General features: G+C 46.8%; 2 protein-coding genes and 1 long non-coding RNA gene across 4 annotated transcripts; 1 reads left to right on the top strand and 2 right to left on the bottom strand.

Moving 5' to 3' along the window:
- Window positions 1-789: 789 nt before the first annotated feature.
- On the bottom strand, window positions 790-2259 carry LOC125506529. 2 transcript variants are annotated; one of them, XR_007282682.1, is made up of 5 exons: window positions 1943-2258; window positions 1730-1801; window positions 1318-1553; window positions 1086-1194; window positions 790-983 (listed from the first exon to the last, which is right to left on the bottom strand). It is a non-coding gene; the product is annotated as an uncharacterized LOC125506529 (long non-coding RNA). The 2 variants fall into 2 exon arrangements; XR_007282681.1 differs by having other exon boundaries at window positions 1086-1553; window positions 1943-2259.
- Window positions 2260-13571: 11312 nt separating this feature from the next.
- On the bottom strand, window positions 13572-17128 carry LOC125511641 (DEAD-box ATP-dependent RNA helicase 50). The gene is made up of 8 exons (XM_048677068.1): window positions 16743-17128; window positions 16075-16595; window positions 15366-15560; window positions 15086-15273; window positions 14769-14982; window positions 14417-14548; window positions 14127-14299; window positions 13572-14018 (listed from the first exon to the last, which is right to left on the bottom strand). Exons 1-8 carry the CDS (start codon window positions 17056-17058, stop codon window positions 13796-13798), a joined length of 1962 nt encoding a protein of 653 aa, XP_048533025.1. The 5' UTR covers window positions 17059-17128; the 3' UTR covers window positions 13572-13795.
- A 172-nt stretch (window positions 17129-17300) lies between these two features.
- LOC125506528 lies at window positions 17301-23706 on the top strand. The gene is made up of 3 exons (XM_048671326.1): window positions 17301-18753; window positions 22876-23064; window positions 23174-23706. Exons 1-3 carry the CDS (start codon window positions 17308-17310, stop codon window positions 23522-23524), a joined length of 1986 nt encoding a protein of 661 aa, XP_048527283.1. The 5' UTR covers window positions 17301-17307; the 3' UTR covers window positions 23525-23706.
- Window positions 23707-24460: the final 754 nt, after the last annotated feature.

Genomic DNA, 24460 nt, shown 5'->3' with positions numbered 1-24460 from the left:
AAAATTTAGAATATATAGGGCCAAAATTTCCTACAGGAGAGAAGAAACTTGGCATCCTAAATATAGGACTTTGTGCAATGTTTTAGAAATATAGCTGAATGCAAACCATGGTTCAGATTCAGCTCAAAATTCAGATAGACACTTTTTAGTTTAATTTAAAATGCATCAAGACAAAAATTAATACTCCCTCTATAAACTAATATAAGATATTTCAGGTAACTACTTTAGTGACCTAAAATGTCTTATATTTGTTTACCGAGGGAGTACATTACTGCAAGGTCCATAAGTGAATCTCAAAGAAAACGTCCATGGGCTGAACCAACATGTACACCCAATACTCCCTCTATAAACTAATATAAGATATTTCAGGTAACTACTTTAGTGACCTAAAATGTCTTATATTTGTTTACCGAGGGAGTACATTACTGCAAGGTCCATAAGTGAATCTCAAAGAAAACGTCCATGGGCTGAACCAACATGTACACCCTAATACTCCCTCTATAAACTAATATAAGATATTTCAGGTAACTACTTTAGTGACCTAAAATGTCTTATATTTGTTTACCGAGGGAGTACATTACTGCAAGGTCCATAAGTGAATCTCAAAGAAAACGTCCATGGGCTGAACCAACATGTACACCCAATTCTAGACTACATATACAGTTTTCTAGCAAAGACAACATAACAATGTTACCTAGAGTAGTGCTCCAAGGGATTTCTAGACATACTATGACTAACTCCTCTAGCACAATTATTGAGCAGGTGAACTGATGCAGAGCAGCTACACAGTTTAGTCTCAAAGGAGATAGAATATGTAGAAATAGCTTTCAAAATCCACACATAATAAGCCTGTACATGCGAAAGGCAAAAATTGCAGGTCAATGGTCCACTTAAGATAATGCCCGCGGTGTGGTCTTCTGAAGAAGAAATCGCAGCCTAGCTTGGAAACACCTAAAACCTGACGTGAAAATAAGTTGATCCGCCTGAATGAATACAAACATTACTTTCACATACACAGTGATTGGACTCGGAATCAGGCACTGGCATATGCAAGCATAGGAAAATATTTGCGAGAATCACAATACCTGGGACTCAATAGTTTCTTCAGAAAAGTACCCATCAAACCAAGATTTAATATACCATCAAGAATGTCTGCCATAATTTCCTCAGTCATCAGGAATTCCTGCTAATGTCCTGTTATACCATCAAGAGATTTAATAGAGCTATCTTGAGATCAAGCAATGGAGTTTGGAGCTGCTGTTCGCTGCAGGTTTATCATATTATCGGACATTCAATCGTCTCAAGCACATAACCTACTTGCGCAGGGCAGTCCGCGCTCCAATCCATGACATGATGCATTGGACATCACCGAACGATCTCCGGGGATGATGGAGTGATGGTAGCTTGGCTAGTTCGACAGCCCCCTGTTGTCGGTCTCCAGCCACCCTCATTCCTTCGCAAATGTCGCCGGCCGGCCACCGACGACAGCTGACCGTTGCTGCTGAACTTGGCCTCCAATGCTTCCTCTAGCCGCCTCCTTTAGTTTGGCATATCTGCAGCGTAGAGACCAACACGATCATTTACCCCATGTAAAGTGCAATTTGGAAGAATGCAAATGTGTACACAATTACTTCCACTGTATACATGGAAGTAGCGATGCATTGACTACAATACCCTGATTAAAAAAGTAATGAGTAACAACTCAAGTAAGAAATCAAAAACATTGTACCTGATATTCAATAATGGGAAGTGCACATGATTAACTTGTGCTACTTGCGCTCCATCATCAACCGATTTTGATCTATCATAAAATAAATGTCACAACCTCTGGCATCAGTAGTGGCATATCATTGTCACTTTGACCAATTACCATAACACAAACAAATCAAATCTGACCCTACATCTCTCTCTATAGCCAATAGGGAGAAGCATCATCACTCACCTCGTCCACCGGCGCCACCCGTGCACGCTCACGTCCCCGTGTTGACCACCATGGTTGAGCCTGCTGGGAGTAGGGGTGGGGGTGGAACAGGGAGGGGGGAGGGAGATGGCGAGGGAGAGATGGAGAAGAGGGGCCGCGCGCGGCAGGGCGGGGCGGGAAGTGGCGGCGGCAGGGGTCGCGGGGCGGGGCGGAGCAGGAGGTGGCGGCGGCGGGGACGGGCGGCGCACGGCGAAGCGGAGCGGGGCAGGAGGTGGCGGCGGGCTGGAGGTGAAGATGGGATCGAGGAGGCAGGGTGGTGCGGCGGCTGGGCTATTTTTTTCCTTTTCTCTCCTTCGTACCGGTTCCGCTTGACTTACGACGAGGACTGCGGGTTAGTTTCTCATAAACGAGGGGGCGTTTTCGCAAAAAGGCCGATGACGGACGACCAGAAGCAATCGTTGGTTTATTATTAGGGAGAGATTGTTTTGGACTGTTTTCTTTCCATCAAACTGTTTCGGTGTTGTCTCAATTAAATTGGTTCCATACGGTTAGAGTTTGCATGGAATCTGGAGATTGCTTCGGTCTTGGTACAATTGTTTGAGATTGTCTTAGTCTGGTATAGTTACAAGTTGTGTCCAGTGTATTTTTTTAGCAGAAAAAAATATGTTACATGCAACCTGAGAATTGTTTTGAATGTATCGACAATCGTGACTCCAACTAAATAAAAAATTATTTCCAACAAACAATGCATAAAAAAAGTAGAACTTGCTTCCAAAGAAAATAGAATTTGCTTCAAAAGATTTTCAAATTTGCTTCCACAGAAGTTGCTTTTTTTTAGATTTTTTCATTCAAATCACGAATCAGTAGAAAGTAGTTGACCCTTACAAGCACACTGAAACGCAAACACAAAGGACCATGAACACATAAAGTATTCTAAGACAACCATAACATAAGAAGATCTCCGGAGCTCTGTGTCATCATCCCTGAATCTTGAGAGAAGATTCATGCAGCAGAAGGATCTGCAACCAGTCGTAAACAGGTCATCATCTTCGACCACGGTACAATTGCCGCCACGCTGCTTCCTCCTTTCTTGACACCATCACTGAGAGGGCATGGACATCAATCCAACACACCTGCAATAGCTGTCGCCATCTTTGGCTTTGAGTATCGCGAAAAGTGTCCCTTCCGGAAGGAAGAGAACTCGAGTCATCCGACCGGTCCAGCACCAGGGCCGAGCCATCCGCCCGGACAAAGCAAGATCTCCCACCAGCATCAGCGCAGAGGAAGGAGAAGAACAGCAGCAGCAAATCATACCAACAAGGAAGAAGAAAGGTCTTCGTCTCCCTGCATCCATCGCCCATCTGAGGATCCAAACGGCCAGTGCCAATGGACCTCCAGCCACCATAGCCCGCGACCTCGACGAGATCTGGGGATTCCCAACTCCCCTGGCTCCTAGACGAAGGCAAAAGCCTCACCTGACCATGGACGGAGCCCGGAGAAACTTATTTCGACGCGACACCACCGCAACGGCCTCGGCGACGTCTCCCTCAACCCTAACCCTACTACACACCCACCTAGTGAACAGACCCGAGGTTCCCCTACCCTCCCGCCGCCGGAGCGGCCGACGGAGAGAGAGGGAACCGGCGGCGCGCAAGGGAACCCTCGTCGCCTCCCTTGATCGCCTGGTGCGATCCACAGAAGTTGCTTCGAACCCCATCGACGGTGTTCGCGCATCCTTCTACCTTGACAATGAGAATGTACATGCCAAGCTAGCAAGACCATGGAAGCACAACCGCCGGGACAACACCAACTCAAACATGGATGAATTGCTTCCGTTATCACTCGTGCATTGACATCTGTAAATTTTGGACATTAGCAAAGATAATAATGTTGGAATTGTCAGAACAATTGATAACATATGATCAACAAAAAATAACTAGCATGAGAGATAAGAAATTAACCGGTTAAGCACACAACGGCAATGAAGAAATGAGGTAAACCAGAAAAGAATAATGTGAAGCTTGCGCGACATATGCTGGAGTATGTGATGGAACTAGAAGCATGGGGGCAATGTTCAAACTAGAATACATAAAAAAAATAGAATAGCAAGTAAGGTAGTCAGAAAAAGGTTTGTGCAAGGCAACGAGTTGGTCTGTCACAACATACAGGGGGTTGTGTTTTGATCAAAATGGTGTTCGAAAAAAAAGAACAATAGAAACAATTTTTTTTTTCTTTCGAAACATGGACTATGGATGCATCAACACACGGATGCACATGAGCTTCTCGGTCAGGTCGACGTAGTGATGCACGAAAGAAACAACGTTGATGGCGGCTTCCAGTCAACTACAAACAAGGCCACAGCTAGTGCTAGCATATCACAGCCACGCACGGTAGGTCTACGGCAGCACACGAGCGCCTGGTTCTCCTACGTGGCCGTCTGCTGATGCTGGCCTCCGCATGTGGCCGCGGAGACTGCAGGCTAGTATGGTGGAGCTAGCGCCGGGCAAGGGATAACGGCGGGGTGGCACGGTGCAGAGTAGCGTCGGCGAGCGCGGTGGAGAACAATTACCTGGAGCGATTTGGGAGGAAACCTGCCGAGGTGGGTGGGGGAGGATGCTACGAGATTAGTGGAGGATCACGGTCGTGTTTATTTTCTGTCCGGGGATTACGGGTGATTTTAACAGAATCTTGTTGGAGCTTTCCCGCCCTGCGATTGGAAAGAAATCAACGGAAGAGCACCCGTCTGACGATTGAAAGGGATCATACTTCTGAGTATAAGGGCACGTACAATGGTTGACAAGACAGTCTTATCTTAAATCTTGCATGTAATTTAGAGATGACAAAAAAATATGTCTACAATGGGTTATATCTTAGCCTTATCTTCAATAACTAGCAATTCCTTAAAACTTGGTGAGACAAATTGTGCTAAGAGATCATCTCTTGTCTTATCTTAAATAAGAGAAGACAAGCCTTTTCTTACGAGTCTCTCTTCTCCACCTCATCATTTATCCTACGTGGCACTCCTAAGATAGCACCATTGTACATGTCCTAAATGAGTGTTTCCCAACAATGTGAACCAAGAAAGAGGCCCGTCCCGTAGAAGCCCAATTGGCCCAGCCAGATGCCATGCATACAGACGCCACCATCCTTCCTTCCTTCCCTGTCATCTGACTAACCCATAGTTTAAAAAGATTTTGTTGCTCAAAAAAAACCCATAGTTTAAAAAACCGAACCAGAAATCGAACCGGAAAGGTTGTCGATTCAGGTTTTTACTGGTCGAACCGCCAATGCATACATTGTAATTAAATATTTTTGCAAACTACGAAATTTATTCCGGAACTCACCATCTATCTTGCTTGGAAACATTTACAAATTGAGCCATATAAACCGAAAAGAAAATACTACCTCCGTCAGGGTTTTTAGGTCCCCTCAGCACCCCACGCCTGTACCATATTTACAAGGCCGCTACCTCGAGTTGCGCTGCATGCAAAGAAGAGAGAGAGGAAGTAATCATGCGCTGCATGCATGCAAGGGAGAGAGAGCGAGTAATCAAGGGAGAGAGAAAGTACTAGGCATGCACGCGTGTGAAGGAATTCGATGCATGCAGTGACTACTGCACGAAGCTCATTGGCCGCCAGCTCCATATCTCAGCGCAGGAGTGTAACGCCCTCGATGCAGTTATAGCTCCTACGTGTCGAAGCATGACTTAGAGACATAATCGCATTGAAAGCAATGTCGCAAGTAAGGTAATCTTCACAACAACCCATGTAAATAGATAATAAGGGGAAAGGTATATAGTTGGCTTACACTCGCCACGTCACACAAAGTACATAAATAGCATTACAATCATCCAATACACTCATGGTCCGACTACGGTACCAAAATAAAAGATCAACCCCAACAAGCGACATGGTCCCGATCGCCCCAACTGGGCACCACTACTGATCATCAGGGAAAGACACATAGTAACGGCGTGAGTCTTCGTCGAACTCCCACTTGAGCTCAAGCGCATCATCTGGAACGGGGTCATCGGGCCCTGCATCTGGTTTGGAAGTAATCTGTGAGCCACGGGGACTCAGCAATCTCGCACCCTCGCGATCAAGACTATTTAAGCTTATAGGTAAGACAAGGTAATATGTGGAGCTGCAGCAAGCGACTAGCATATATGGTGGCTAACCTGTTCGCAAAAGAGAGCGAGAAGAGAAGGCGAAGCTGAACGAGAAACTATAGAACAACCTACGGCAAACATTACTCCAACACCGTGTTCACTTCCCGGACTCCGCCGAGAAGAGACCATCACGGTTACACACACAGTTGATTCGTTTTAATTAAGTTAAGGTTCAAGTTATCTACAATCGGACATTAACAAATTCCCATCTGCCCATAACCGCGGGCATGGCTTTCGAAAGTTCAAATCCCTGCAGGGGAGTCCCAACTTAGTCCATCACAAGCTCTCACGGTCAACGAAGGATAAACCTTCTCCCGAGACATTCCGACCAGACTCGGTATCCCGGTTCTACAAGACAACTTCAACAATGGTAAAACAAATCCAGCAACACCGCCCGAATGTGCCGACAAATCCCGATAGGAGCTGCACATATCTCGTTCTCAGGGCACACTCAGATGAGCTCTCCATACAATTAAAACCAAACCTCGAGTTTCCCCGAGGGGGCGCTGCACAGGACTCTAGTTTGGACCAACACTCAGAGGAGTACTGGCCCGGGGGGGTTTAAATAAGATGACCCTCGGGTTCCGGAAAGCCAAGGAAAAAAGAGGCTAGGTGGCAAATGGTAAAACCAAGGTTGGGCATTGCTGGAGGAGTTTTATTCAAGGCGAACTATCAAGGGGTTCCCATTATCACCCAACCGCGTAAGGAACGCAAAATCCGGAAACATAACACCGATATGACGGAAAACTAGGGCGGCAAGAGTGGAACAAAACACTAGGCAAAAGGCCGAGCCTTCCACCCTTAACCAAGTATATAGATGCATTAAGATAATAAGATAATATAGTGATATCCCAACAATAAACAATGTTCCAACAAGGAACAATCTCCAATCTTCACCTGCAACTAGCAACGCTATAAGAGGGGCTGAGCAAAGCGATAACATAGCCAATCAACGGTTTGCTAGGACATGGTGGGTTAGAGGTTTGACATGGCAATTTGGGAGGCATGATAAGCAAGTGGTATGCATTGTAGCATATGCATAGCAAAAGAGCGAGCATCTAGCAAGCAAAGATAGAAGTGATCTCGAGGGTATGATCATCTTGCCTGCAAAGTTGTCAGAGTTGACTGGATCCTCGAAAGCAAACTCAACGGGCTCCTCGTTAGCGAACTCATCTCCCGGCTCTACCCAAACAAGACAAACAAGCAAAAGGAACACAATCAACCACGTGCAAAGCTCAAACAACATGATGCAAACATGGTATGCTATGCGGGATGCGATATGTGATGCATATGCAAGATTTGACAATAAATGATTGAACCTGGCCTCAACTTAGAAATCCAAGAGTGCCACTGGAAAGTTGAGGTTATTTCGGTAGAAATCGATATAAAGATTACCGGAATCGGATGCACGGTTTGGAAATGGCAAGCAAAACAAATATGGCAACGGTCTGCGATAAACAGCAAGTAGCCATCTAAATGCATCAAGATAAATATGCTACAGCATTCAAACATGGCAACAAAATACATGGCAGGGATCCACTCATGATGCTTGACAAAAGATGAACACTGAGCTACGGCCAATTCATCCATTAAGAGGTTCAAACAAGCATGGAAAAAGTGCAAATGATAAACATGTTTCAGACTTAGTGAAATTAACACAAGTCTGGAATTTAACATCAGGTAGCACACTTTGGAGCAAGAAAACTATATTCTACAGGAACTTAACATGGCAAAGCAAGGCATGATATGAAGCTACTCAAAGCACTTAACAAAAGTCCCTTAATGACCTTGAGCCAAAAGGGATCAGAAAATACAATTGCAAGCATGTGAACATGGCAAAAACATAATCAGATTACAGACTTAGTGAAAAACTGGAGCATGCAAATCTGTTAACGAGTAGGCATGTTTACGAGCTCGATGCACTCACTACAGAGCATGGCATGACAAACTAAGCATACACCCATCAAGAAAACATATCATAGAAGCTAGCTATGGCAAGAACAAAAACATAGCATGCACGGATCAACAACAACATCCTCGATAAAATCGCTAACAAGTCAACAATCTGCCAGGATTCACGAAATAGCAAAAGTAGAGCTCGATTGACTCAAGCTAGGGTGCTCCATAATGCAAAAAAGGACATGAATGGATAGAGCACCACAATATTAACAAATCATTCTTACTGATCATCCTCAAAAGAGGCGGATCACTAGGAAACAACATGAACATATGGCATATTGATAAAATCAGATCAAGGACTTAGAGAAATTCTAAGTCCCTGAAATCAGCATTAACGAATGCACTACTTTGCAAGCTTGTGCTAGTCACCACACATATCAAAAAATACATGGTAAGCACCTCTGTAAAGATGGCATGGCATATAATAAAACTCATGTAGAACTCAGCAGCATATCATGCACACATTAATCATGGCAAAAATGACAAATAGCTATTTGGTGCAGCAAATCTGACAATTATCTCAAATAGTTCTCTTCCAACAGCATTTCGGGCATCAAGATGAGCTCAAATGAAAATGATGCAATGAGGTGAAATGATGTGCTCTCTGAGACAAACATTTTGATATGCTACACGCCCAAAACGGAGTTACGGGTGCAAAGTTACGGTATGCCAAAGATTGCATAAAATTAATGAGGGGAGAGGGAAAAGTCAACCGAGAACGGATCTAGGGTTTGTCCCTAGCGCGCGAACCGAGGTCTCCGGTGAGGAACTGTAGCTCCGGCGAGGTGGATGGGCGCGGGGACGGCCGGATCCGGGTCGGGGCGGCGAGGTCCGGCGACGGGGCGGCCGGATCCGTCGTCGGGCGGCGAGGGGGCGACGAGGGGGGTCGCGGTGGAGACGACCGGGCGTTGGCGGCGCGCTGCTCTGGCGAGGAAGGTGCGGCGGCGGAGACCAGACGGCGGCGACCGGGCGGCGGGCGGACGAGGTGGCGACGACCAGGCGACGGGCGGCGGAGCACGCGTGGGCCGGGAGGGCCGCGCGCGGGCCTGGCGGGCTTCGGGCGGCGGCGGCGATGTGGGCGCCCGCCCGGGACACGTGGCAGGAGCTGGTTCGTCCGGCGGAGCGGGCGGACGTGTCCGGCGCGTCCGGACGTTGTTCGGCGCGCGGAGAGGAAGGGGAGCTAGGGTTTTGGGGAAGAAGATCCGAAAATTTCGGGAGAGGGTCTATATATAGGCATAGAGGGAGTTAGGAGAGTTCAAATGAGGTGAGGTTTTCAGCCACGCGATCGTGATCGAACGACTGAGATGGTGGAGAGATCTTAGGTGGGTTTTGGGCCAAAATGGAAGGGTGTTGGGCTGAAACACACACGAGGCCTTCTCGGTCCCTCGGTTAACCGTTGGAGTATCAAACGAAGTCCAAATGGTACGAAACTTGACAGGCGGTCTACCGGTAGTAAACCAAGGCTGCTTGGCAAGTTTCGGTCCAATCCGGAAATGTTTAACCTCCACACACGAAAAGAAGGTAGAAAGGACCACCGGAGGAGATAGGAGCGCCGGAATGCAAAACGGACAACGGGGAAAATGCTCGGATGCATGAGACGAACACGTATGCAAATGCAATGCATATGATGACATGATATGAGATGCATGACAACGACAACAACACACGGAGACAAAAACCCGAACCCGAGGAGATAAAATAACTTAGCGCCGGAAACGGCAAGAGTTGGGATACATATAAGGTAAATTACATCCGGGGTGTTACAAGGAGGTACATCAGAGAGTGCCTTGATCCATGTGTTTTGGTCTGTGAGACTTAAAAACCCGGACGGAGGTAGTAGTATCTTCTCTCCCCTCGTGTCGCGCGAGTGAGCGAGTGAGCGCGCGGTTGCTGAGGAACTACTCGCCGATTTCTGGTGGCAACTAGAAGCCCAAGGCCTTATACAATGGGAGGTGCTTAGGGAGGTGCTTAGATAAATAAACCAGGCTTTCTTTAAGCACCGGTGCTTATTTGTACAGGGTAGATGCTTAACTAAGCGTCTCTTCTTTAGAAATAGCCACCGGTGCTTCAGAAAAACTCGGTTTATTTTTCTAAGCACCTTCCTAAGCACCTCTCATTGTACAAGGCCTAAGGGCATCTCCAGCCGGGCCCCCAACAGGCCCTCCCCAGGCGATTTTGCCGCGCCGGCGCCAAAAAAACAGCCCAGTCGCGCCCCCAGAAGCCCATTTTTCGCCGGCTCGGGCAAAAACTGGTGCCGGCGGACCCAGGCCGAACCCGGCGCCCTGGGGGGCGCTTGGGGAGCCGGCGCAAGCGAAAAAGGCGCGTGGGCCCGCCCTGGCGGCGACCCGAGGGCCTTTTCCCGCTGTTTCTTGACGCTTTTCCCTCGCATCTCTCCCGCTCGCTCGCCTTCCTCCCGCCATTCTCTCCCTTTCTCCCGCCAAACCCCCTCCAGCTCGCCTTCCAGTCGCCGCCATGCCGCCGAAGAAGTACGCCATGCCGCGCGCGGCGGCAACCACGACTGGCACCGTGGCCCAGCCGAAGTAGAGGAAGTCGAGGGCGCCGCCATCGAAGCCACCGGGCATGTCGAGCGCCGAGTGGAGGGTGGAAGTTCAGCGACGCGACACAGTCACCACCGACCGGCGGAACAGGGCCATTGCCAAGAAGGCCCGCGACAACGCGGCGCGTGCGGCGGCGTCTTCCCCATCGGTCGACCACGCGGGGATGATGAATCCACCCGCCGTCAGCCACGCCCAGTACGCGCCCTGGGGACAGCAAGGCGTCGGCTCTCCATGGGGATCGTCGTCGCCCGGCTACACCGATGAAGACGCGCACGGGGGGTTCAACCCAAACGTGACCTTCCCCCATGGCCACCCCGCGACGCGCACACCCTCGCCCGCCTTCGTCGGCGTGCAGTACCCTCCATACAACTACTCGCCGCCCGCCGCCTACGCGTCCACACCGACGCCCCATCTCCGACGTGGTCCGGTGCCCTTCTCGCACCTCGGCGACGCCGACGACACAGGAGCCGACATGGACGACATCATCGCGACAGGATCGACCGCAGCCGCCGCGTCTCCCGGGTTCGCCACCCAGGACGAGGTAGTGGATCTCAACGGCGACATGGAGGCCGAGCTCGGCTACGTCTACGGCGAGGACGCGCACGAAGCGCAGGAACCCGAGGAGGAGGAGGAGGACGAGGAGGAGGAGGAGGAGGAGCCGGCTCCTGTTCCGATGAAGGGGCGCCAGAAGAAGAAGAAGCGGGCAGCTAGGTCAGGCGAACCGCGCATCAAGTGGACGTCCAAGGAGGAGGAATGCCTCGCCGAAGCATGGAAAGTCATCTGCCTCGACCCGACCACCGGCGCGAACCAGAGCTTGGAGACGTACTGGGACCGCATCAAGGCCGAGTTCGACGAGCGGAAGCTCGTCGACTCGTACTTCAAAGGCGTCTATATGCAGCGCGGCTCCAAGGCGATGGCGAACCATTGGGGGCGTATCTAGTTGGCGTGCAACAAATGGCATGGAATCGTCGAGGAGGTCGCGGCTCGCCCGGAGAGCGGCGCCGGCGTTGAGGATCAGGTACGCACGCCGTTCGCCCGCATATCTTCGTCGGCTACGCCCGCCGCCCACCAACTGTTTGTTCCTCCGCGCAGCTGCTGCGTTTGTTCGCCATGTATCAGGGCGACAACCAAGACGCCGACTTCAAGCACCTCCACGTCTACAAGCGCATTGACAAGTGCGAGAAGTGGGCGGAAGTCCGACGTGCCCTCGACAAGGCCAAGGAGACATACAAGCCGGACGCGACTACTCCGGGCGCGAGTGAGGGGCGGCCGGACGGCCACAAATTGGCAAAGAAGGGGAAAAACGCCGACGCGACAACCGCGCGAGTGCAGGAGTCCATCGAGCATTGCCTCGCCGACGCCCAGGCCCGGGCCGTCCTACGTGAAGAGAAGACCGAGGCGCGGTGGTCGTCGCTGATGAAGAACAGCGCCATCAAGCTCGACCTGCTCCGGACGAACGTCGCCGCGAAGAAGAGGAACATCGACATGGATTTTCTGATGGGCGGGGCGGACATGCTCCAGAGCGACGAGGAGGAGCTCAGGGCGTGGTACATGGCGGAGCGCGGCCTCATCCTGAATCAGATGCGGACGGCAACGCCGACGATGCCGACGACGCAAGCTCCGGCGCCCACGACCACGCGGACGCCAAGCCCGAACGATGCCTCTACGTCGCCGCCCAGCAGTGCCGAAGCCGCGCCGACACAGCCCAGCACCGAAGCAGCTCCGACACCGCCAAGCCCGAGCACGCCGACTCCGCCAACGCCTGGAGCCGACCCCGCCGAGTGAATCATGCACGCGAACTTGCGGCGTGCGACGCTTTATTTTTTGTAACGCCAGACTACGTCCGATCGCCGAATTTGTGGCGTCTTTTGAGGGCGGGAACGACCAAGTTTTAAATTTCCCGCATCCTGGGGCCGGCGCTTGGGGGCGTGACTGGGAGCTAGGTCGCCCCCAGGGGCCGAACTAGCGCCGGCACGCCCCCAGACCGCTCTATTTAAGCGCCCTGGGGGGCCGAACGGCTGGAGATGCCCTAAGAGCCTACCCTGCTGCATACGGGATCCTAAGCCTACTATAACTTGCTACGACCCAAAAGCGAGCATCCGTCTTAATCTGGTCTATGATACGCTGGATGGGTGTGAAAATCCCATCGAAAACCCTTTTGTTCCTCTGTTTCCATACGGACCAGACTACCAAAATCACAAGAGTGTTGAGCGGTTTTTTCTTGTCCCCTTGTAGCCTTGATCTTGCACTAGCCCACCACTCATCCATAGTAAGGTCCATGGATGGTATGACCTCCTGTAGGTTTGCCCATATCAGAGTCGAACTCCATATGATGCTCACAACTGCGCATCCAATGAACAAGTGTTGCACATTTTCCTGATCGGAAGAGCAAAAATTGCAGAATTGGCTATCCAAATTCTTCCTCGCATTAGACGATCGTCAGTCCAAATTCTTCCTCGCATGGCCAGCCAAATGAAGAATTTGCATTTGAGAGGAGCCCAAGATTTCCATATAGCGTGGGCTGGTCCCCACTCCAGTTGTGCTGCAAAGAACGCCTTATATGCAGATTTAACAGTGAACTGGTTCGAGTTTTTACTGTTCGCGTTTGTGCAGAGCGACGGCGACGACACCGGGAGCCAGGGGAGCGCAGGATTGATTCACAGGATCGACAAGGAGAGGGAGGAGATCCGCGACGCCGCCAACGAGCGGACCCGCGCCGCCCTCCACAGCGCCCAGCTCCAGCTCTTCCACATCCGCCACTAGTCAGTCAGCAGAGTTCAACTTCCCGTGCACTCATCTCACCTGCTTCCACCTCATCTTCAGCAAAGGCAAGACATCCAACAGCCCGCCTGCATGCAACAGTATCAGGAGCATCTCCTATTCTCCTTGTTTCTTCTTCTGCTTTCTACACCTCCCCGAACTTATCAGCACAGCAGCATTAACAAGTCCAGCTTGATGTACTGAATGATCTGAACATGAATGCCTTGCACTTATTTTGAATGTTATTAAACGCCTCGCGCTTCTCATTGTACACATTTTTTTACCTAAATAAATGTATGATCAGCAGCACACAGACATGATCAGCAGAATACATATCCTAGATGTGACAGTAGTGCGTATACATCATCATATAATACTAGCTAGAGCTGTGTGTGGGGCAGAGGAGCATCATCAGCCCCACTTCTAGAACTAGAAGCACGGGACGTCGTGCAGCGGGTGCCCCTTGAGGTTCCTCTCCATCACCCTCCTGGCAAGGGACACCTGCTTGCCCACCGCGAACACGAACGCCTTGCCGTCGCCCGACGCGCCGCGGGCTGTCCTGCCGACCCTGCGCACGTACTCGCTCGGGTCGCGGGGGTAGTCGAAGAGCACCACGTGGTTCACGTTCGTGAAGTCGATCCCTCGCGAAGCTCTGCCACAATCGGATAAATGATACACATTCAGTCCAGCGGTTTAGTGAAATGATAGTTTTAAAACCAGAAATTGCTAATGCAGAAATGTTGTATATTTGAATACAGACCTGTCTGTGCACACGAGGAACATCGAGTCTGTAGTCTGTTTCTTCAGGAACTCTTTCATGTTTGCGATTCGTTTCGCCTGGTCCAACGCAGCATGGAACGGTAGAACCTTGATCTGTGTCGCTTTCCTGTCCAGCCGTGTCAGCACATTCTCAACCTTTCTGCATGTCTCAATCTGGGAACATAAAGCATGTCACTAGTTGTCAGACAGTGGGACTTTTTTTTTTGAGGAAGTTATGTTTGGTATTGATGAATGATGATACACAGAGATACAAGAGAGAGGAACTAGTACCTTATTGCAGAAAACGATTGTTTTACGAACCGGAGATTCCTCAATAATCTTCAGAAGTGCTGTTCTCTTGTTGGAAAAGGCTGTTTCCGGATTCTTTTCATCATTGTCATTTCCACTGCAGTCCACAAGAATCTGTAATGTAACAGTACAAATGTAAAATGTAATCACTCTAGAGAACAATACCACATGATACAAATACCATTGTTTTATGCAAAAAATTCTGAAGTTGTAAACAATGTCAGTAGCAACAGAGAGACAAGTTACTTCAGGAGTATTTCCTAGAAGCGTTTTCAGACAGTATATGCAGCATAGTGAAAGGTAACAGAAACTAAGAAGGTGAGCAATGACCCACCTCTTCAAGACGGGCGCTTGTCCGGTGGACACTAGGTCCCATGATCACCTCACAGTCGGGAAAGGTTTCAACAACCTTGTTATATATATCAAGAGGAAGAGTTGCAGTGACAAAAAGATATTGCGTGGTCACTGGTGCGACAGTAATCAACTGATGAAGCACTTGTTCAAAACCTTCTTCACTAAATAAAATATCCACTTCATCAAACACAGCACTGCAATCAGAGGGAACAATTTATTAATTCTGGTCTATCTAGTACGTCCACTTGTTTTTCTCTCAATTTAACTTCAAATGACTGGAAAAAGGAGCAGCCATACCATCTGAGGTTATTTAGCTGCACAAAGCCTTCCTGAAGCAGATACAAGAACCGACCAGGTGTTGCTATAAGTACATCCAGCTCTTGATCAAGGCTTTCTAGCTGCGTCTTCTGTCGAAATCCACCTGTTGCAACCATAGACCTGAAGGGAACCCCAGATTTTGATATTGAGCGGCAATTCTGAAGGACCTGTATTTGGAGAAATGATTCAATCGGTTACTACATACTAGAACTATCACAAAGCCTCAGTAACATCACATTCAGCAAGTAGTATAGTATACCTGAGAAGAAAGTTCAGCAGTAGGTGTCAATATTATGACTCGTGGGTTCCTGGGAGATGGTTTGTGGATCCCCATAGCTTCTTCCTTCCTTAAATTTTGAACTATAGGGCAGAGATATGCCAATGTCTTGCCAGACCCACTTTGATCAGCAATAATGCAACTCCTCCCCTCCAAGACAGGACCATATGCCATAGCCTAAGACAGTTTTATGGGCCAGTTCAGGGAAGCACATTTAGCATATATCAACATGACTTATATGCATGGGTACAAGAATTCAGTAATTATGAATGAACTAAGATACTGAGAACTAAGTGTTTTACTGGCGACCAAGTGATGTGCAAGATTCATGGACACCGAGCTAACAATTCTATATTATTATTTTTTGCCTCTGCAAAGGAAAGAATAATGCCGTTGTTCCGTGGCTCCATTCCGGCGTTGAATCGCAACCGAGAAAGCGGGCATTTCCTTCTTTGGAAGGACTACTTTGACACAACGAACCCGCTGTTCAAACATCTGAAATACCGGCGTCGTTTCTGTGTGAGTAGGCATCATTTCCTTCTTTGGAAGAATTCAGTAACTTGATAAGAATGGCTAAGATATTGACTACTGAGTGTTTTACTGGAGAACAAGTGATATGCAACATTCATGGACACTAAGCTAACAACTCAATATCCTTTTGTCTCTGCAGAAGAAAGAAGAATGTGTTTACCTGAATATGTGATGGTTGTGGAAACCCGAAGGTTCTCAATGCACCTAGAATCTCATCCCCGCAGCCAATCTCCTTGAAAGATCTGCGACTGAAAAATCCACTATCCAAAGGGACCTTCGGCTTCCGATCCTCCCTTCTATAAGACGTAACATCGGCAACTTTACCCCAAACTTTGGGGCCAGAAGCAGGCTCTTCATCAGAAAAATCTGAATCATCGCCGCCTTTGTATTGCTTCAGGACAGAATTCAGAGAACGCACGGCCCTGCTCCTCTCATCCCTAGAGTCACCATTCGGTTTTGCGCGGCGTGCTGGGTCTGAGACAAACTTCCTTCTTCCAGAATTGCCTCCCTCTTCATCAGAATCAGCAGAGGAAGGCTCGTTGCGCCGGGTGATGCTTGTGCTGCCTGAAGTGCCCTCCCTCTTGAGCTGGGCTGCTGACCTCCTAGCCAAAGCCTGCACTTTCTGCGCCTTCAGTCTTCCGAAGCTCCCGACACCTGCAGCACTCCCCCCATTTGCTGCACCTGTAGTGTCAAAAATTGCCCCATTTTCTTCAGGAAAAGCAACACATTTCACTCTCAAGCGCCACAATTTTCATGAAATTTCGGCTAAATGGACATTTTAGCTAAAATTCGCCTAACAAATTTGGAATTGTGAAATGGACGCCGAACCTTTGGAGGCGGAGCGGTCGGCGGTGACCCTGGAGAGGACCGCCGGGGACGGCACGCCGGGCTCCTCGCCGTCGTCGACGCCGCCCCACACGATGACGCTCTTCCCGGTGCTCCGGTCCACGAGCCGGTACGCGCCGGGGGTGTCCATGGCCACCCGCTCGTACCCGCGGCCGCCGTCCTCCCCATCCGCCGTGGCGGAGGACGCCCAGCTCCGCCGCGCGCCGGCGCAGGAGAACGAGACGGAGCACCGGAGGGAGACGGCCGGGCGGCCGAGGAGCAGAGGCAGCGCGCGCGCCTGCGCCCCCGCCACGTCCATCGTCGGCGAGAGAGCGAGAGCGAGAGCGAGCTTGGTGAGGTGATGCGACTGACTGACCGCTGCCTCCTCCTATCCGAAGAAGAAGAGGGAGATATCGTTGCTTCGTGGGCCGTGATGTCCGGGCAGGAAAATGGGCCTCGTGGGCTTCATGAGCTTCGTGGGCTGGGCCGCCAAGTAACTGACGAGCTGCCGTTTTTATTCACGCGGGGTCGCGTGCTTAGGGTTCCCTCCTCAATTTTTGCCTCGCGAATGGAGTTCCCATCGGCGCGCCGCATCAGGCGCTCGCCGCCGCCGCCGCCGCCGGCGGATGCAGCAGGCTCCGGTGGTGGCCCTGACGGAGGCGACCGCATCAGCGCGCTCCCGGAGGACATGCTCCTCCAGATCCTCGGGCGGCTGGGCTGCGCCCGCGCCGCCGCGCGCACCAGCGTCCTCGCGCGCCGGTGGCGCGGCCTCTGGGCGCGCCTCCCCGGGCTCACCTTCCGCGACGTCCCCGCCGGGGTGGTCAGGGAGGCGCTCGCCTGCGTCGCGAGGCCAAGTCGTCCACGAAGCCCGTCTTCCCCTCCGCTTCGGGGCGTGTCCGTCCTCGACATCCGTCTCGCGAGGAGCGCGCTGCGCGAGGCGGCCAAGCACGACGACGCCCAGGCCAAGTCGCTGCTGCTCGCCGTCGCCGCCAAGCGGATCTCGCCCAAGGAGCTCGTCTTCTTCCCCCCGCGGTCTTACGTAGTTAAGCCGGGCCGTCGTGTCGAAATCGCCATGCCTCGCTTCCTCCGGACCACCTCCATCGAGCTGGACGCCCATTTACTTCGCATCAAGCTGGCGGACGCTGAGCTCCCCGCGCTGGAGAGGCTGTCACTCTCTGGCAACATCGTTGACCTTGCAGCCTTTCTCAACCGCTGCCCGCGGTTGCGGGTGCTGAGGGTCACCTACCGTGAGGTCGAGCCCAGCTTGCTCGAAGCGGCCCTTGTCGCGCTCGAGGTTCCTGTGGAGCTCGGCCTTATTGTGTCCCTCCTCGGCATCGAGTTCGGCCACGCTCATGGGAACTACGATGTTGAAGACGCTCAGTTTGCATCCATTCTCCATGCCGCGGCGAGGCTCTCCCCGCGGGAGCTTGTCTTCATCAACAACTTCCGCAGATGCCTTAGTGCCGACCTGCCCTGCTTCCGTAATGCCACATCGATTGCGATGACGTTGCGGTTTGTCTGTTTCACACGGCTAATGTCGGCTGACCGGTTCTCGGCACTTGAGAGGTTGTCTCTCGTGGGTTGCACCGTCCTCGACCTTGCCACCATAGTCAACCGATGCCCATGTCTGCGTGTGCTTATGGTGAAAGCTCATAGGTCTGCACATGATTTTACAATGCGCTCTGTGTCGCTGCAAGCGCTTGAGCTTGGTGTCCACGAAACGGAATGTAAGGGCATCAAGATCGCGACTCCGATATTTGAGCAACTGAAGCTTAGTGTTCATGCAAGCTCGGACCTCAGCGTCTCTGTCTCGGCGCCAATGTTGGAGAAGGTCTCATGGAGGTATATATATACAAAGTCGGCTCTTGTGTTTGATTTATGGTTTCTTCAGAAAATGGAGGTCGACACGACAGAGGACTACAAATATAAAGATGGGGAGGTCATCAATGAAGGCAAAGATGCATGTCCGCAGCCCCTTCGTGTTCATGTCCTATCTTTGCACATAATTGCTCATGTATGTCTCTTTTTAACCTATTTTTCAACTTGTTTTTCTATTTCTTAATTATAGAACAATGCTCATGTGTTGCATCGAGATATAAATATTGTAGACGTTAGCTAGCTTGTGATTTACCTACCCATATTAATTCAATTGTGTAAATAGATGTTTATCAGATTTTGTCAGTGATTTACCTTGTATATAGTTTGATAAGTAAACTAAGGTGAAATTGGTTTAGAAGACCAAGTAAATTAAGGTGATTGATTAGCATACAGGGAAAGTGTACAAAGGGTGTGGTTCAACAAAAAACCGTTTGAACAAAAAAGATTGGTGTGGAGGGACATAGTGGGAGGATAGAACCGATTGACGAAGTGCATTGCCGGCATGAAAATGAGTGCTACTCTTTTGTTTAAGTAGTAGAGATTTAGAATTAATTTTCTTCTCGGCCGTTTCATCCGTGAGAGGCTTTTTAAGATTTATGCTTTTGGTGGCTAGATTGTTTTATCTTTTGTGCTGACTTTGAGGAGAAGAGAGAGCTGGAGTGATGGATTGAGCATGCCCCCTTTTCAAGTGTCACTGTGTGTATGTGTGTGCGCGCCAGCGTATGCGGGAGTGTGTGGGTGGATTGGTGGAACGTGTCTCCGTGTGTCAATGCATGTGTTTTTGAATGATAGAGTGGAGAGAGGGAAAGAATTAGGTCGGTGGGCCTGCATAGTGTGTGTCAAATATGTGTGTGCAGGAGAGAGTGAGTAATGCAACTTAATTTGCATTTTTTTGGTTTCCTATTAGTTGATTGACTTGTAGATAGAACTATGACCTACACAAAAATATTGTCCCAAACCAAGTGATTCCCTAAAACACTGTGTAAATGCATATTTCAAAATAAAGTTATTGTTCTTTCAAAAGTTGTGGTATTTATGTTAGTTCGTGCAGTTACAGAATACTATAAGTTTTGTGCACAGTGTGTTCGACTTTGAGAAACTGGATTTCCTTGTTTAGTTTTTGTGTCATGTGTCATGTATATTATATTATTATTTGCTATATAATTTTTTATTTCTATTTTTTATATCAGCATAAAACTAATCCAAAAAATCTATCTTTTGTAGCCAAATATTTCCTTAGTATCATTTGTAAAAAATTTGTTTTTGTTATCACATTTGCTAGTTTTTATTTGCCTATTTTTCAGCTTTCAATCAATTTTTTATATTGATGGGTCCTTGTGATTTGACCCTCATACACGATGGCTTTTGCTAAGCACATTGTCGTTCCTTTGTGCCTCACTTCACATATAGATAAATAGAGATATCTAATGTGTGTTTTAATGGTTCATCTCCAACATAATTTATGTCCTTCATTCCTGGTAATGTTTTAGACTTATAATAGTAGCGACTTGAACATAGAGTGGTGAAAGTTTTGAGCAATTTAGTGTATTTTTATTTTTGAATATTTTTCTTACTGTCACCATTGTTCATGGTAACTTGACTCCTATAATTCTATCTTGCGTAGAACCATTTTGTCCTTTTTCTCTTATACTATTTTATTTTTTGTTTTAGCTTTATCCATAAGTTTATTCTTTTATTCTTTCTAGGCAACACTGCTACTACATTATCGTAGGAATTGGGTTGTATTTCTTTTCAATTTGCATTAAAGAGTATCTATCCATTTCCATGCCCTTTTTTGGGACCTCAAATCATGACATGTATCTTAATAGTTTATTATTTTGGCTTTAAGCATGGCATTTTCATTCATTTGTAACTATATAGAGTGCCCTTGTCCTTGCAGGCATGTCCCCCCTTTTCCCTGAAATGATCTCTTTCTTACATAAATCTATTGTGTGTGTACTTTTTTTAGTCCATTCTTGCTTTTTTATTCTTTTTTTACTTGACTATATAATTGCCCGTCGGTTGCAACAGGAGCATAAACATTCTAGGAGATTTGATTGCACACCTATTATTACATTCGTTTGTAAAATGTTAGCAAGTTTTTGTATGAAATCGCCATTATTTACTTCCAACTTATTGTTAAACAACTATTTGGTAAGAATTTATCAATGTATTTTATTTTTCTAACTTAAAAAGACGTGAGACAAGTGAGTTTGTTTTAGGAAAAACAAGTGGGAGAAAATTTAGAGATGAGTGAAAAACTAGAAAAAGAAAAGAAGGAAGGGGAACGCCTATACATGCTGGACGAAGGAAAGGTGAAACACGGACCTTACGTTCGTTTTAAGTAGTAGAGATTTGGTAACTTTAAAGACGTGGGGCAGTTGAGTTGGTTTTAGGAAAATTAGAGATGAGATGAAAAAAGTTAGAAAAGGAAAAGAAGGAAGGGGGACGCCTATAGAGGTAGGGCAGAGGAAAGGTGAAACAGGAACTTTACGTTTCTTTTAATTAGAATTAGTGGAGATAGAAATATCCTCTTATGTATAGAGTATATGTCTATCAATATCACATATTCATTTGGAAACCCATTATTTCATGATTTCCTAACTTTAGGAAACTCATTTTTCATTGTAGACAATTTTCTTGCTCACTAGATTTTGTGAGACGTTTGCATCTTTGTGAGTAAGAGTAGCAATCCAACTGATGTGACACACAAGTCATTGTAGTGATCTAGAATAACTTTCCTAGTTCATCTATATACAGGAAAATTGGAGTACTTTGTACTTGTTCTTACATGTTGTGGTATAGTGCAAGATCCGTGTAATGTGTGTGCAAAACTTGATGGTGTTTTGCATTTTCATCTTCCATAATCTTTTAGTCTTTTTATTTTATTTCTAGTCAAGGCAATACTACTCCATGAGTTATATATGTCGCGATAAGTTTTTTTGGTGCTTTTCCCTTTATAGAGAATTTTTTTGCTATTTAAAACATAGTTATAGTGCATATTTTTATGTGCATGCTAATCACTTGAGCTGAACAAATTTTCTTCATATATTTTTGTAATGTTTTATATGTTATGCTATTACGCTCTTTAGAAGTTGCATATCCATTTCAAAACCCAAACTTTTAATTGGTTGTGCTACATGTAGGCAACTCATTTTCTTATCTAGGCCGATTTTCTTGTTTGTTGGATTATTTCAGATGTTTGCATGTTTGTGACTACAAGTAGCAATACTACTCACGGGGTGCATGAGTCGTCCTAGTTGTGTAGAATATTGTTTTCTACTTTAAGTTGTATTGATGAAATTGCATTATTTTATACTTCTTCTTCCATTTTATGGATCTAGTGTAGTTTAAATTGTGTGTAATTTTTGAGCAATCCTTAAATTTTGGGACATTTTCTTCTTCCTTGCTCATGTTTTTTCTTTCAATAAAGGTAATACTACTGCATGAACTATGCAAGTTTTCTTGGTTGATTATCCCTTTTCAGGGATTTTTTTCTATCACAATTATGTTGCCAAGTTTTGTCTATAGACTAATCACTTGAGCTGAACATATTTGTTGTAGGCTCACCAAATATTCTAGCTCATAATGCAAGTCATGTTATGAAGGAGCACAATAGAACTGAGATGTAATACAAATTCTAGTGAAAGTTGTCTGAAATCTCTAAAATTTCATGCATAGATCAATGCACCGAAATATTTTGAGTTTTGTGATTCTTCTCTTACTTTAGACTTTTTTGGTTTTTACTGTAACTTTAGTCCTAAAATTTCGTCTTATGTAGAAACATTTTGTCATCCTTTTGTCTCTTATTTCATCTACTCTTTAGTTTTTTGTATTTTAGTTTTATCAACTAGTTCATCTCCTTTATTATTTATTTTATTTGTATTTTGGGGGGTAACAATGCTACATAATCTCTTTCTTGTATAAATCAATTTTGTCCACGTAATTTTCAATTCATTCCCACTTTGTTTTTGTTTATATATTTCTACTACCTTTTGTTTGCTATCCTCTTACACAAGGAGAATGTTTTTGATGAATATTACATATTCATTTCCAAATCATAATTTCTGTGATTTTGCTAGTCTTAGGTAACTTTGTTTTACACTGAATTGATTATCTCATTCATTAGATTATTTTAGGTGTGTGTGTGTGTGTGTGTGTGCTCGTGAGTAGTAGCAATCCAACTGATGTGATGCACAAGTCAACTTAATTATCTAGAATAATTTTCTACTATAGTTGTATTCGATGAAAATTGCAGAATATTGGTTCAGAACTAAACTTTGCGCGGGAGATGGAGAAACTTCTAGTCACCAACTTTATAGTCTTGGAGCTACATCTCAATGCAAAGAGGCATGCTATAGCAGCATTTGTGTTGTATTTTCTTAGCATGCATCAAATTAGAACTACTACACAAAGTCTTAAGATTGTCTTACCGAGGTGGTCTGAGGTAATTATGCATGTTGGTTACATATATATATATATATATATATATATATATATATATATATATATCATACCCTTTTAAAAAATGCATTGTAATGTATTTCATGTCCTAGATGTCAAAATGTCTAAAAAAGTGTCCTTGCAATGGGCCCAAGAACTGGAGGAGCCAAACTATCTCCTTGATACATCTTGAAGAAGTGGAAATTAACAACTTCAGAGGAGGGGATCATGAGATGGATTTCGTGACACTGATGTTCAGTTGGGCGCCAAATCTTAAAAGAATGACCATCAGGCTGATGTCAGGGATGAAACCAAATGACATTGGAGGATACGCCATGAGTATCTACAATATATGTTTGGTCTATCCTTCAGTGAACTTCTGTGTTTATCTTAGCTCTGGTGAACTGGTACCATGCTCCTCAAAGCAATATGATTGTGCCAGAGTGGTTATCGGGCATAATTAAATCATGTAGGCTTTGGTTTTTTTCAAAAAAAGAAAAAACTCCTAGGTGAAATGAGAATCTTTTCCATAAGGGGGATGCAAGTTGTGTATTGGGTTTTATCTCGCGCTTAATGTGGAACCTATTACCTGTAGTACTCCATTGAATGTTTTTGTATGGGAGGTGCAACTATTGTTAACTCTTTACTCGGTCTTGTCTCATGCTTCGTGTTTCGAACCTATTGTCTTTTGGAATTATATATATTTCCTTGGTGCCTTTCATATTTTGTAAATAATCAGGATGGTTGTGATGTATCATCGAACCTATAGGGTTTTGGCCATTAATGACAAAGCAATTGAGAGGACTAACATCTTATCAAGTTTATTTCATGGATTTAGTCCTTAGTTTTTTTGAGGGAATTTAGTCCTTAGTTTTTAGCAGAAACATGAATGGTGACCCCAACCTCCATATTTTCAATACTTTTCCTACCTCAAGGACTTATCATGTAATTTACAAGTTCTTTGATTAATCCAATATTCACATGGAGTTCACACTAAGTGTAGGACAGTCATAAAATCAAGATCGGGCAAAATGAAAGATCTTCGGTTGACAAAGGTAAGGTCCTAAACCAAATTCTTGGTGTAATGCCACTCAGGCATTTCAACTCCTTTCTTTCTCATTGTACCAGTTCATCGGAGTTTTCTGCCGAGTACTATCAAGCCTAAGAGAATTGATTCAGTCATGGTGAGCAAACCATGTTTTCTATGTCATTAGAATTGCTTAGATGTATTTTCTTGAACAGACAAGCTATTTTTCATTTAATACCATATGTTTTCTCTAGACCTTCGAGCATAACATTTTCACGGGCACTTCCGAGACCTTCTAGGTTTCCTTCTACACTAGAGTCTCGGCATCGTCAGGTATTTCCATGCTGATCTTTTCGGCACCTCATGTAAAGCA

This window comes from Triticum urartu, chromosome 5 (genome assembly GCF_003073215.2).
Source record: "Triticum urartu cultivar G1812 chromosome 5, Tu2.1, whole genome shotgun sequence".
NCBI classification, from domain to species: domain Eukaryota; kingdom Viridiplantae; phylum Streptophyta; class Magnoliopsida; order Poales; family Poaceae; genus Triticum; species Triticum urartu.
Note: the sequence above shows the minus strand (reverse complement) of the source record. Positions and strands in the feature narration are given on the sequence as shown.

Excerpts from the sequence above, each read along its gene's own strand:
- LOC125511641 (XM_048677068.1), bottom strand. The coding sequence starts at position 17,058 with ATGGACGTGGCGGGGGCGCAGGCGCGCGCGCTGCCTCTGCTCCTCGGC. Across the intron at positions 15,561-16,074 it reads CACAACCATCACATATTCAG|GCTATGGCATATGGTCCTGT; the intron begins GTAAACACATTC and ends AAACTGTCTTAG. Across the intron at positions 14,983-15,085 it reads CAGCTAAATAACCTCAGATG|TGCTGTGTTTGATGAAGTGG; the intron begins GTATGGCTGCTC and ends CTCTGATTGCAG.
- LOC125506528 (XM_048671326.1), top strand. The coding sequence starts at position 17,308 with ATGGAGTTCCCATCGGCGCGCCGCATCAGGCGCTCGCCGCCGCCGCCG. Across the intron at positions 18,754-22,875 it reads CTTTGCACATAATTGCTCAT|AATATTGGTTCAGAACTAAA; the intron begins GTATGTCTCTTT and ends TGAAAATTGCAG. Across the intron at positions 23,065-23,173 it reads TCTTACCGAGGTGGTCTGAG|ATGTCAAAATGTCTAAAAAA; the intron begins GTAATTATGCAT and ends TTCATGTCCTAG.